Source organism: Bison bison, unplaced genomic scaffold (assembly GCF_000754665.1).
Source record: "Bison bison bison isolate TAMUID 2011002044 unplaced genomic scaffold, Bison_UMD1.0 scf7180017864053, whole genome shotgun sequence".
Classification (NCBI taxonomy): Eukaryota; Metazoa; Chordata; class Mammalia; order Artiodactyla; family Bovidae; genus Bison; species Bison bison.
In genome coordinates, this window is record NW_011494625.1 from 674,107 (window position 1) to 687,223 (window position 13,117).

Here is a 13,117-nt window from a genome sequence, read left to right on the forward strand (position 1 = left end):
ACGCGCAGCACTACCCCGTGTTCCACCAGCTGGAGGCCGTGCGCCTCTTCTCCCGCCACCAGGTGAGCCGGGCCCCGCGGCGCAGGGCTTCCCGGTCGGTCCCAGCGAGCCGCGCGGGGCCCTGTGGCATCCGTCTTTGGCGGGGTGCTTGGTGCAGGCGGGGCTCTGGACATCCTGGCCAGCGTGCTTGTGTTAGTAACGCAGGAACTGGCAGGCCTTTACTGCCTCTTGTCTGACTTTTGCCTTCCGGTCCCCACGTGCCTGCCTCTGCGTTTCTCCTGATGTGTGAGCAGTCAGTGGCTCACACTTACCCTCCATTGCAGAGGGCTGGAGATGCAGGGCTGAGACCTCTGGTTGGGTTGCTCCAGTTCCCAGTGAGCAGAGGTCACCCGTACTTGGTGTTGGACACCAGTGGATTTCTTAGGTAGCCCAGGGGCACTGGCGCTCTCTGGCTGAGACTGTAAGGTGCCTTCTTGCCCCCAAGCTCTTTGCTCTGCGTCACCTGCTGCCGACTTGTGGCTGCTGTGCGTGTTTTTCTCTGTGAAAGGGCTTCGCTGTTCTATACCCAAAGTTTGTGTTTGGGTTCAGAGAGCTTTTTTAATCGGGAAATCTGATATTCTGGTCATTCTCAAAAGCACCCACCTCCTCGCATCTGGTAGCTGACATCCTAACATGTGCGAATCTTTTTTTTTTTTTTGGCAATTTGTGAAAATTCCTGAAAGCTTGAGTCTGTTTCCTAAAAGAGTGCAATGTCACTTGTTTTTCATTAACATATTTTTAAACCATCTCTGTTTTTATGTAAGAAACAAATGGAATTAATGAGGCGCAGGAAATATCTTGTGTTACTCCCTTAGTGGTTCTTGCAAACGTGTTCACTGAAACAGGAGGAATAATTATTAACAAAACTCCCTCGTGCAAGCATCAGGTCAGTGGGTTGTTGGAGTGAGCAGGAACAGTGTTGGCTCCTCGGGTTGTTGGATATGAGCAGGAACGGTGTCAGCTCCTTGGGTTGTTGGAGTGAGCAGGAACGGTGTTGACTCCTTGGGTTGTTGGAGTGAGCAGGAACGGTGTTGGCTCCTCGGGTTGTTGGATATGAGCAGGAACGGTGTCGGCTCTTTAGGCTGATAAGTAATCATTGCTTGTTGTGTAAAATGAGTCACGTTGTAGGAGACCACTGCCTCAGGGTGCTCAACTCTCCCTGGGAATCTGTGAAAATGCAGAAATAGGTATTCGCTTTGCACAAAAGTCCACCTGTGCTTGATCCCAGAACTGCTGAGATGAGCACTTTTCTATTTGGGAAAGCTGACTATTTTCCACGTTAACTGTTACAAGGATGCAGATTTGTTAGGAAACAGGTCAGAGTCCGGGGAATATGACCGAGTGGTGGAATGTCACCCTCAGTTACTGAGCCAGCAGAGGGGTGGCGTCAGGGAGCAGGTGTCCAGGTCACGGCAGCGGCAGGTGCTCAGCCCAGTTTATCATGTTACAAAAATGAGAAAGGACAGTGCCCACTGGTTGGTGAGCCTGCGAGCCATGGGAATGGCAGTGGAGGCTGTGAGACGCACGCTGGTGTTTTAATGGAGGAAGAACCCAGGGTCTCTGAGAAGGTGGGAAACGGGCGGAGAGGGAATTAACCTCTTCTTGTTTCAGACTTCTGCGGGGTCCAGGCCAGGTTAGCAGGAGGCGGGCATGGCTGGTTTTCGGATGATGTGACTGTGTGTTCTGCCTTGTAGTGAGAAAGACTGCATGCACACTTGTACACGTATGTATCAATACAGTAAGGTAGTTCCACACACCTTGTTCCATTTGCTCCTCGTCCTAAAACCCTGCGAGGCGGGTTACTTCCACTGCAGCCACAGGCAGTCTGAAGCCCCAGCAGGTTTAGTGATGCTCAGGGTCTCCCCGCCAGCTGGTGGCATCACTTGAGCATCACCTGTTCTGCCCTGTCGCTTTTCATGGAGGAGTTGCTTACGGCCCAGCCAGGGCTTCAGTTCCAGGCACAGTGTCACGGAGAGAGGACTGTGTTTTGTGGATTCCTGGCCTCAGCTGGTACCAAGTCTGATCTAACCTTAACAATCAAAAAGAGTTTTTTTCCTTCTTTCATTTTATTACTCTCTGAATAGGGTTTTTTTTTTTAATCCCAATTGTTGTAATCATGCTACATATGTAATTTTAAAAACTGTATGGTCGTTCTTTAAAGCTTTCCTGTTATTTCATAATCTTGGTAATCATTATTTTATTCACTGCGTGGTGTATTTCAGGAAGAAGAGAGGTGAGTCATCAGATGTGGGGAAAAGGAAGTAAGAATAAGCATAGAAATGGATATATGTTATTTAACTATTAGTTGTGAATAAAACCCTTTTGTGTTCCAGAAAAGGTATCAGTATTCACAAATTTAAATGTGTTAAATGTACCGATTTAAAGACATCCATCATCAGCTTGGACAGTTTTCAATCAGAGAATCCTGAACCAGAGTCACCAGAGGTTGAAAGTAAAGGGCAAGAAAAAGGCACACGGAGCAAAAACTTGACAGCAAAGCTGGTAGCGCGGCTACTAACGCTGGATAGAGTGCGTGGGAAAATCGGTAACGCAGCTACTAACGCTGGATAGAGTGCGTGGGAAATCGGAACTGTGGATAACGAGGGCTGATACGTGGACCGAGATGCTTTTATGACTTAGGAATTTCAATGTGCCCGACATCATAGCCGTAATACAGAAACCAAAACTGAAGAAATCCAAGTTTGAAAAGTTCATTATGATCGTAGATTTTAAATGACTTCAGTCAAAGATTGATGAATTAGCAGACAAATGAGTAAAGATAGAACAAAGCTGAAAAATATGATTAGCATGCTTGATTTGATTGTTTTTAACATTCTGTAACTATGTATGTGTGTTTTTGTTTGCACAGACAGACACTCACACACGTAAATTCTATACCCGAGTGTTAGAGGTGTACAGTCACGTGGGAAAACCTAAAATAAGTTGTCCATGTACTAGTTGACAGTTGAAGTTGTAATAAATGTCAGAGACCCAATAACATTATTAGGACTGGGCCTGGCTGCAATGTAGTTGATGTGGAAAGCAGTAAGAAAAGAATAATAAAGCTTTCCCTGTCTCTAGCTATCTAAAAATTCACAGCTATAGATTCATGGCTTAAAGAGAAATATTAGAGTTATCAAAAGTTACTTATCACTAACTAGCAATGAAAACACTGACTTCAGACTGCTCAGGTGTGGCGAAGATAGTCGCCCTATGATTCTGGTGGTAGCTCTGGCCACCGTGACCACTAACATCACAGAAGGAGGAGCAGCCAGACACATGTGTCTCCTCTCGAGAGAATAGAAGGCCACCTGTAAGAAGTCCCGTCAAAGAAAACTGGACCTATATCAGCTCAGCTTGCTGGATCTAACAGTCACATTTATAGAAACACAGAGGACAGAGAAGCACGTTAAACTACATCATGTGGATGCAATGAACAAAATCCAGCCTGGGGAAATTCTCTAGCGATGCTACCCAAGGTGAGGTCTGCCTAACGAAGAAAGTACAAGAATCAAAGCGAGTGATGAGAAATGAGGAGGCGGTCGTGTTCAAGGCTGTTGTCCGAGGACGTCTGTGGGCCTGCACACAGTCCGCCAGTCCTTCCCCGATGCTCTTGGTGAGCTCTGTGCGTTCAGTCTGCGGGGTGGTTTTGCACAGCACCTGTATATCAGTTCCAGACCGATTAGAAACCTAAAACTATCTTTGCCACAGACAGTTTGAGAAGCACTGCCCTTCAGGATAAATGATTCCCTTTCTTCAAATAAAAGCGAGGAAAAAACAATAGCTGGTGCCTATAGGTTAAAAAAAAAACAAACAGATCTCAATCAATCACCACTTGCAGATCCTGTCAAGGGAAAGCATCTTTCAAGAGAAAAAAAGATGTGAGACTGTTGGAAACTTGAACACTAACTGAACATTTGAGTTTTAGGAGTTCTTTATTTTTAGTTTTTGAGTCTGACAGTGATATTATATTTTTATACAGTTATTCTCTCTCAGAGATACATATTGAAATACTGTGAACCAAAGGATGGATTTTCATTAAAATAGTGGGGGACAGGCATTTGGGGATGAATGTAAGAAGGTGGGTCAAGAATTGTCAGTAACTGAAGTCACTGAAATGACTGTTGGATACATGATGAATCATTATCCTCTCAATTTTTGCGTATGTTTGAAATTTTCCTAGTAAAAGTTTAAAGAAAAAGACTGAAGGAAAACACTTCAGGGATCAGTCAGGGATCAGTCAGTCTGTCAATCAAAAAATTTTTTTTTCTGAACATGAACTGGGATCCAAGCTGTGAGAAGGTGTCAGAGAGAGAGAAACGGTATCAGACAGTCACGAGAACGTTCCTGGTTTCATGGGAAAGTTAGAAATTTAGATTAAAAAGTAGCAGGAGGCCAGAAATATCACACTCTGGGGCATGAGCATAGATTATATTCAGTAGAAAACTGAAGTAGGTTAAAGCTGGAATTAATAGCCTTGCTTCCATCATTCTCAGATGATCTTACTGTGGTGTTGTTTTTCAGCCGTTAAGTTGTGTTCAACTCTTTGTGACCCCGTGGACACAGCCTGCCAGGTTCCCCTATCCTTCTGGACTTTGCTCCGATTCATGTCCATTGAGTCAGTGATGCTATCCAACCATCTCATCCTCTGCCACCTCCTTCTCTTTTTGCTTTCAATCTTTCCCAGCATCAGGGTCTTTTCCAGTGAGTTGGCTCTTCACATCAGGTGCCCAAAATATTGGAACTTCATGTTCACATCAGTCCTTCCAATGCATATTCAGAGTCGATTTCCTTTAGGATGGACTGATTTGATCTCCTTGCAGTCCAAGGTCTCTCAAGAGTCTTTTCCAACACCATAGTTCAAAAGCATCAGTTCTTTGGTGCTCAGCCTTTTTTGTGGTCCAGCTCTCACACCCATACGTGACTACTGGAAAAACCATAGCTTTGACTAGATGGAGCTTTGTCAGCAAAGTAATGTCTCTGCTGTTAAATATTCTGTCTAGGTTTGCCATAGCTTTTCTTCCAAGTAGCAATCATCTTTTAATTTCGTGACTGCAGTCACCGTCCACGGTAATTTTGGAGCCCAAGAAAATAAAATTAGTCACTGTTTCCCCATCTATTTGCCATGAGGTGATGAGACCAGATGCCATGATCTTTGTTTTTTGAATGTTGAGTTTTAAGTCATCTTCTTCACTCTCGTCTTTCACCCTCATGAAGAGCCTCTTTAGTTCTTCTCCACTGTCTGTCCTTAGAGTGGTATCCTCTTCATATCTGAGGTCGTTGATATTTCTCTTGGCAATCTTGATTCCGGCTTATGGTTCATCCAGTCTGGCATTTTGCACGATATACTCTGCATATAAGTTAAATAAACAGAATGACAATATACAGCCTTGACGTACTCCTTTCCCAATTTAGAACCAGTCCATTGTTTCATGTTTGGTTCTAACTGTTGCTTCTTGACCTACATACAAGTTTCTCAGGAGGCAGATAAGGTGAGCTGGTATTCCCATCTCTTGAAGAGTTATCCACAATTTGTTGTTATACACACAGTTAAAGGCTTTAGCATAGTCAATGAAACAAAAGTAGATGTTTTCTGGAATTCCCTTGCTTTCTCTATGATCCAATGAATGTTGACAATTTGATCTCTAGTTCTTCTGCCTTTTCTAAACTCAGCTTGTATATCTGGACGTTCTCAGTTTATGTACTGCTGAAGCCTAGCTTGAAGAAATTTGAGTATAACCTTGCTAGCAGGTAAAATAAGTGCAATTGTCCAGTAGTTTGAACATTCTTTGGCCTTGCCCTTTTTTGGGATTGGAATGAAAACTGATCTTTTCCAGTTTTGTGGCTACTGCTGAGTTTCTCAAATTTGCTGACATATTGAGTGCAGCACTTTGACAGCATCATCTTTCAGGATTTTGAATAGCTCAGTGGGAATTCCATCACCTCCAGTATCAAAAACAAGACCTGGAGCTGACTGTGGCTCAGATCATGAGCTCCTTATTGCAAAATTCAGGCTTAAATTGAAGAAAGTAGGGAAAAACCACTAGGCCATTCAGGTATGACCTAAATCAAATCCCTTATGATTTATATAGTGGAGGTGACAAATAGATTTAAGGGATTAGATCTGGTAGACAGAGTGCCTGAAGAACTATGGAGGGAGATTCATAACATTGTACAGGAGGTAGTGACCAAAACCATCCTCAAGAAAATGAAATACATGAAAGCAAAGTGGTTGTCTGAGGAGGCCTTACAAATAGCTGAGGAAAGAAGAGAAGCAAAAGGCAAGGGAGAAAGGGAAAAATACACCTGAATGCAGAGTTCCAGAGAATAACAAGGAGAGATAAGCAGGTCTTTTTAAATGAACAATGCAAGAAAATAGAGGAAAACAATAAATGGGAAAGACTGGAGATCTCTTCAAGAAAATTGGAGATATCCAGGGAACATTTCATGCAAGGATGGGCCATGATAAAGGACAGAAACAGTAAGGACCTCACAGAAGCAGAAGAGATTAAGAAGAGGTGGTGAGAATACTCAGAAGAACCATACAAAAAAATGTCGTAATGACCTGGATAATCACAGTGGTGTGGTCACTCACCTAGTGCCAGAAATCCTGGAGTGTGAAGTCAAGTGGGCCTTAGGAAGCATCACTACAAACAGAGCTGGTAGAGGTGATCTTATTGTAAGGTTTTAGGAAACTGGGAAGTCTTGTAGTCTTTCTCAAAAAATAGAAAAAAGGAACATATCAAGGTCATTTCATATTAGACTTGTTAATAACAAACTAGGTATAAAAGACAATATTAGAGGTTTCATCTTTATGAACATGGATTATTCTCATTTTTGATGAACAGGTAAAAATTGTTAAATGAAATGCTTGCAGCTTTACTTCACTGGCTGTTGTGCCCTCCACGTGATCCCTGTGCATGCACTGCGTCACACCATCCTAACTGGTGTGAGTTAACGTGGTATAATTATTAAGGAAAAGCAGGTGACCACCTTAATAGATGTAGGGAAGCAAGTTGAAGGCATTTAATGTTTTAGGACCTTAAAAAAGCATTTGACGGCATTAATATCTTATGATAAAAACTTTTAGCAAGCTAGGAACAGAAGGGAACTTCCGTAACATGATAAATGGTATTTGTCAAGCACTCACAGCATACATCGTAATTAGTGGTGAGTCATTATAAACACTTCTATCAAATTAGCAGTTCAGGGTTATTTGCCATCAGTGTGTAGGAGGCACTGTTGCAATCTCTGTTCATCATTGTGTGGGAGGGCCTAGCTTACTCGGTAAACCAGAAAGAGAAAAGCAAGCCTAAGCTTTGGGAAACATGAGCTAAAGCTGCTTTATTTGTAAATGGCATGATGGGCTACCCAGGAAGTTGACTAGAATGTCCAGATCCATTATCAGCACTAATTAGGCCATCCAGCAAAGCTGTGGGTACAAAGACAGTACGTCCAAGACTCTGTTTCTTATCTATAGGTTATGACCAGTTAGCAAATATAATGAGATAAAGACTTCAGTCATAACATCACCTGCAACTTTGAAGCATCTGGATATCATTGTTGCAGAAGATGTTCAAGGTACTTGTAGATAACATTATCAGATACGATGGAAAGACATAAAGGAAGAGACAGAGGGCCAATATACCGTGTTCGTAGATTCATGAAGATGGTAGCTCTCCCAAAATTGATCTATAAGTTCATCGTAAATCTAATAAAAGCGTATTTTGGAGAAGCTGAAGAACCATTTTTCCTATTTGTAGGAAGAGCAAGTTTACAAATAGCCAGGAGAAACGTAAGCGCGCCAGTGTAAGGGGCTGTGCCTTGCCAAGCACCCCAGGTCACTGCGCTCTGGTCGTTGGGGTGGTTTCGTGTTGGCACAAGTGTGGTCAAATAGAGAACTCTCAAAGACCTCGCCTCCTCTTTGGGAATTTGTTTTCACTATAGAATGGAACCGACTTTAAATAAGTGGGGAGATGGTGGATTCCACAGGAGTTGCTCTTAGTTGACCATAGAGGAAAAAAACACCCGCTGTCCACCTCTCAGCACATGCAGAATTCAATTCTAAATCGCTTTACAATCCATCATGAATAGAAAGTCTTCCAGACTTCAGAGAAAAACGTAAGACATTACTGATATGACTCTGGGGGTAGAATACAGCCTCTTGAACTGAGAATTCCTAAAAGAGACGAATGCTTAATGGAAACAATGTTTTAAGTTGACTCTTAAGGTAAAACTTACGTCTAATAAAAGAATTCTTAAAGGAAGTTAAAAGGCAAGCAGTGGGCTGGGTGGGGAATCTGCTCCACATGTAAGTAACAGAGGATTTGTGTTGATCAGATGTAAAGGCCTCAGTGTGACAATCCGGCAGGGGGAAATCTGACATACCGAGAGTTGGCCGGCATGTGAGGCAGTGAGAAGGCTCTGCGGGCGTTTGAAACCCACGCCTGGAGTCCAGCTCCCAAGCCTATAGTTTAGACGCATCATGAGTGCTTACATCAGCAGGTAGGTGAGAATGTTCATAGCACTATGGATCTGGTATGGCATTCGCATGTCTGTGAGAATGAGTAAGTCACAACCAAATACATCAAGATGAATGAACATAGAAAGTAGCATTAGGCAAAGAGAATTATCAAAGCTTAGATATTCTGATTGCATTTGTGTAACACTTAAGTCATGGGCAGAACTAACCTGATATATTATTTAGGGGTTTGTGCACATGTGGAAAAGTTCTGGAAAGCAAATAAACATTAAGTTTGTCGTTACCTGCAAAAGGAGTGGCAGAGGATTGTAATCAGCAAGGGGCTACAGAGTTTTTGGTATAATACTGTTCTCTTTTCTGAAAATGGGTGTGAGTGGTGAGCACAGGGCATATGCTCTTATTATTATTCAGAATGACATACGCTTTTTATGGGCTTCCCCAGCGGCTCAGCGTTTAAGAATCTGCCTGCAATGCAGGAGTTGCAGGAGATGCTGGTTCGATCCCTGGGTCAGGGAGATCCCCTGGAGGAGGGCATGGCAACCCACTCCAGCATTCTTGCCTGGAGAATCCCATGGACAGAGGAGCCTGGCGGGCTCGGACATGACTTAGCGACAAAGCACAGAGGAACCATGAATCTTACGCCCAGCTCTGTGGAGAGCATATAGTTGCCACCACTTTGTAGAGTTATTTGGTAGTTTTCCTTTTTTTCTTTTTCATTGTGTTCTCTATGTGGAGAAGGCGATGGCACCCCACTCCAGTACTCTTGCCTGGAAAATCCCATGGATGGAGGAACCTGGTGGGCTGCAGTCCATGGGGTCGCACAGAGTCGGACACGACTGAGCGACTTCCCTTTCACTTTTCACTTTCATGCATTGGAGAAGGAAATGGCAGCCCACTCCAGTGTTCTTGCCTGGAGAATCCCAGGGACGGGGGAGCCGTGTGGGCTGCAGTCCATGGGGTCGCACAGAGTCGGCCACGACTGAAGCGACTTAGCAGCAGCAGCAGCAGTGTTCTCTATGATCTGGCATTTTTCTTTTAAGTGTTAAAAAAAGGGACAAGGACTGTAATTGTACATTGAGTACTTTATAGCAATTAACATGAATAAGCTAGATGTACCTATGTCAGCTTAGGTGAGGTTTTAGTAAAATGTTGAGCGCAACAAATAAATTATGAGTGATACTAAGCTAGGACATCTTTTTAATAGCTCTTTCAAAATACGCCCAGCAATGCCCCACGGTGCTCTCAGTGTGTGCTTAGTCCAGGCTCTCTGTCTGTCTGTCTGTGTTTCACTTGCTTCTCAGCTCTTCCTCTCTGTCTGTCTACACACACGCACACCTCAGTCTCACAGTTTTTTTGGTTCCGTAACTATGTAGGTAGGTGTGAAAAAACTACATGGGAAGAATAAGCACCCAAATCAAGACGGTGATTTCCCAAGAGGTGTAGACAAGGTGAGTGGTCGTGGCAGGTGCTGTCATTGTTTGCAAATGCCTCGAGATTTCATGAATTTCTGGAGCACACAGAAGGGTCTGTGAGATCAACGAGTTTGAGAGCCATTGTTCTATAGCTTCAAAACCAAATTTTAAAAAAACTTATTGAGACGTCTCTTTTGTAAAAAATAGCAGATTCCCTGCGGTTGCCAGACCCACCAGAGGGAGCCCATATGATCCCTGCATCTCTGTAATCTGATTTAAATATACTAACTCAGAGGAACGTGCCTGGACCAGCGCTCAAGGAAGCTCCACTCTCCGCTGGTCTCGGGAAATGCCCGTGCTGTCTCTCAGGCAGTGCCCTTCGGGGGCCAGCGAGTGCTGGGGGTGGGGGCGGCGGGGGCAGACGCTCCGGGCTTTACCCTGCGCTCTTGGCTGCAGAGGCTTGGTTTCCTCTGGGTCCCTGCCCCGCTTTGATGACTTCCCTGGGTCGGTGTTATCCAGGGTCTTCCTGTTACATACACTCCTGACAGCCATGGATGGCTCATGTGAGCCTTCCTTCCTGTCCAGTTCTGTCTTCATTCTTATCAAAGAAATTCTAAATGCTACTTTCCTTCTCCCTATCTCCCTTCCTCCCTCCCTCCCTCCCTTCCTCTTACTTTCTTTTCATTTTCAGAATGTGTATATTTTTCTTGCCTTTGCTTTCTTGGCTCGTAGTTCTCAAACCTGGGTGTATTAACAGTCCTGGTTCATGACCAAGTTTTTGTTGATCTCGCAGGCAGATTTAAAACTTAAGAGCAAAGCAGCAAGTCTTGCAGAGGCATGTTTACTCACTTTAAAGGCCTCGCCCTTCCTACGGTGATTTCCTTGTACTTTCCTGAGTGTCAACGTATTCTTTCTCTTATGAAGTGATGGTCATAGTATTCAAAAATTTTGCCTCTTTTGGCAAAATAAATTGTTGCCAACCTTTTCTTAGTGCCTTGACTTTTTTGAAGTTTTTGCTGGTCTATGGAATACAAACCTTTAAGTCTTAATAACTGAAGGTGTTGTTATAGAGAAGTTGTAAGTATTTTATAATTATGTAATTCATGAATATTCACATAGAAACAAAGGGGCATGTTTTCATAGAAGACATGAATGAAGATATACAGAGAAGTAAGCTTTTGATATAATTTTGACCACCATTATTGCTATATACTACTTCATTATGACCTCTGTGTCAAGCTCAGATTCCATCCCAGCCCCCCTTTTAATTTTTTAAAGCTTTTTTTTTTTTTTTTGCCATGCCGTGCAGCATGTGGGATCTTAGTTCCCCGACCAGGGATCGAACCTGTGCCCCCTGCAGTGGGGGCAAGGAGTCTTAACCACTGGACCACCAGGGAAGACCCCACCTCCCTTTTTAAAGTAACCCCTGTGACTCCCCATTTCCCCTGTAGGAGGCCAGGTCGGGGCCCCTCCATAGCCACGCACTTGTCTGCAATGACTTGATTCTGGTGGAGTGGACATCCTTCATTTAGCCTCCATCGTGGCCCACCCTTGTTAGAAAACCGCTCTCATTCATCATCAGAAAATTCCATTTTCCTCGCTTTGATGCTCTCTCCCACCTTGCAGATGGTTCATTAAAACCCTACTGTTCCTGGGCGGCTTTGCTGGGCCCCCCGCCGTCACTCGCACCGCGAGCCAAGGGTAGCCCCTTTATTCTTGCTCTCTCCCCCGAATCACCGTGCTGTCTTTCAGTGAACGACAGGTTTTATCCTCCACCATGTGGTTATTGGGTTTCCTTAATAGCCTCATGCGGAGGGGCTTTATTGAAGGAGTTTTCATTTGGCCTTGATAGATTATAGTCACCATGTTTCCCTAATCTCTTCTTAAAAATCTTTTAGAGGAAGGACTCCCCCTGTCAGAGACACTTAAGCTGAAATGGCTTTTCTTTTTTAAAAAGTCTTTTTCTCTATCCAAATATTTACTTAGGTGTATCTCTTGACAGTGAAGCAGAAGGCAGCTGGTCACAGCCAGGACCCACCACACATTGAACTCGGGTAACAGTTGGTTTCTGGGGGACGGACTGGGGCTTGGAGACCCATCTAAAGCGAGCCCAGTCTCTGTTTTCTGTGGTGCTGAGCCCGTCAGAGGATTAGTTCTTGCTTCCCAGGTGACGTTAGTGGCAAAGAGCCCACCTGCCAGTGCAGGAGACATAAAGATCCAGGTTCAATCCCTGGGTTGGGCAGACCCTTGGAGCAGGGCATGGCAACCCACTCCAGTGTTCTTGCCTGGAGAATCCCATGGACAGAGGATCCTGGTGGGGTACAGTCCTTGGGGTCGCAAAGAGTCAGACACGACTAGAGTGACTGAGCACACACGCATGACAAGGTAGGAGCTACGGTCTCCTAGCCTGAGGTCCCAGTGCTGACCCCTGGCTTACTGCTCTTGACCTCCGGGAGCTCTCAGCACTTACTGCCCGGAGTTGAGGGTTGGTGCACGTCTGGTTTCCCCAGCTGGCCAGTCAGTGCCTTGAAGGTCGCTCTTTCTTCCTTGTGCCTGGTCCTGTCTCTAGCCCAGGGTCCTGCACCGAGAAGCAGTCAGTGGACGAGGCAGTCAGATGCCTCCCTTGTTCTCCAGACATCCACCGTGTCAAGGATGGCCGCGCACAGCGTCAAGAACCCAGTGGGTCACCGTCCACTTCTCACTCCCAGAGCTGTTACTCCTGCCCCAGGCTTCCCGAGGAGGGCAGGGCTGGACAGCAAGGCAGAGGCAGGCTGTGACTCGATCACAGAAAACTAACATACGGAATTATGAAGTGTAACACAGGGAGCTGGGTGGTGAGGGGCTGGCAAGTAAGACGAGAACCCTGGAGAGCATGGCGGTAACGGACCCAGGAGCAGTGGCCGCCCTCAGCCTGGGGCTGAGCCCCCAGAGGAGACCCCCACCCCCGACCACCACCCGGCCCTGGCCCCAGCTATGGCTCCCTGGATGGTGTAGTGGTCTCATGCTGATGGAGTTGCTGGATGTCTACACTCTGGAAGTGACTGGGTATCTGCTTTCTGGGGTGCCAGGGAAGCTGTTTGAGGGAAGGGGTCTTGCAGGAAGCCCTGTGCCATGACACTGTCTGAGATGGGTGCTGGGGGAGACAGTCTGGGGCCAGGGGAGCGGGGCGGGGCTGCTTGCATGG

The 13,117-nt window shown here is 45.2% G+C and overlaps 1 protein-coding gene across 2 annotated transcripts in view; it reads left to right on the forward strand.

Annotated features, from left to right (window-relative positions):
- FARS2 (phenylalanyl-tRNA synthetase 2, mitochondrial) overlaps window positions 1-13,117 on the forward strand; it is a 302,230-nt gene that overhangs the window by 43,424 nt on the left and 245,689 nt on the right. For both annotated transcript variants that reach the window (XM_010835831.1, XM_010835830.1), the window contains one exon: window positions 1-62. In XM_010835831.1, coding sequence (XP_010834133.1) covers window positions 1-62 — 62 coding nt within the window. The remainder of the gene's footprint in view (window positions 63-13,117) is intronic.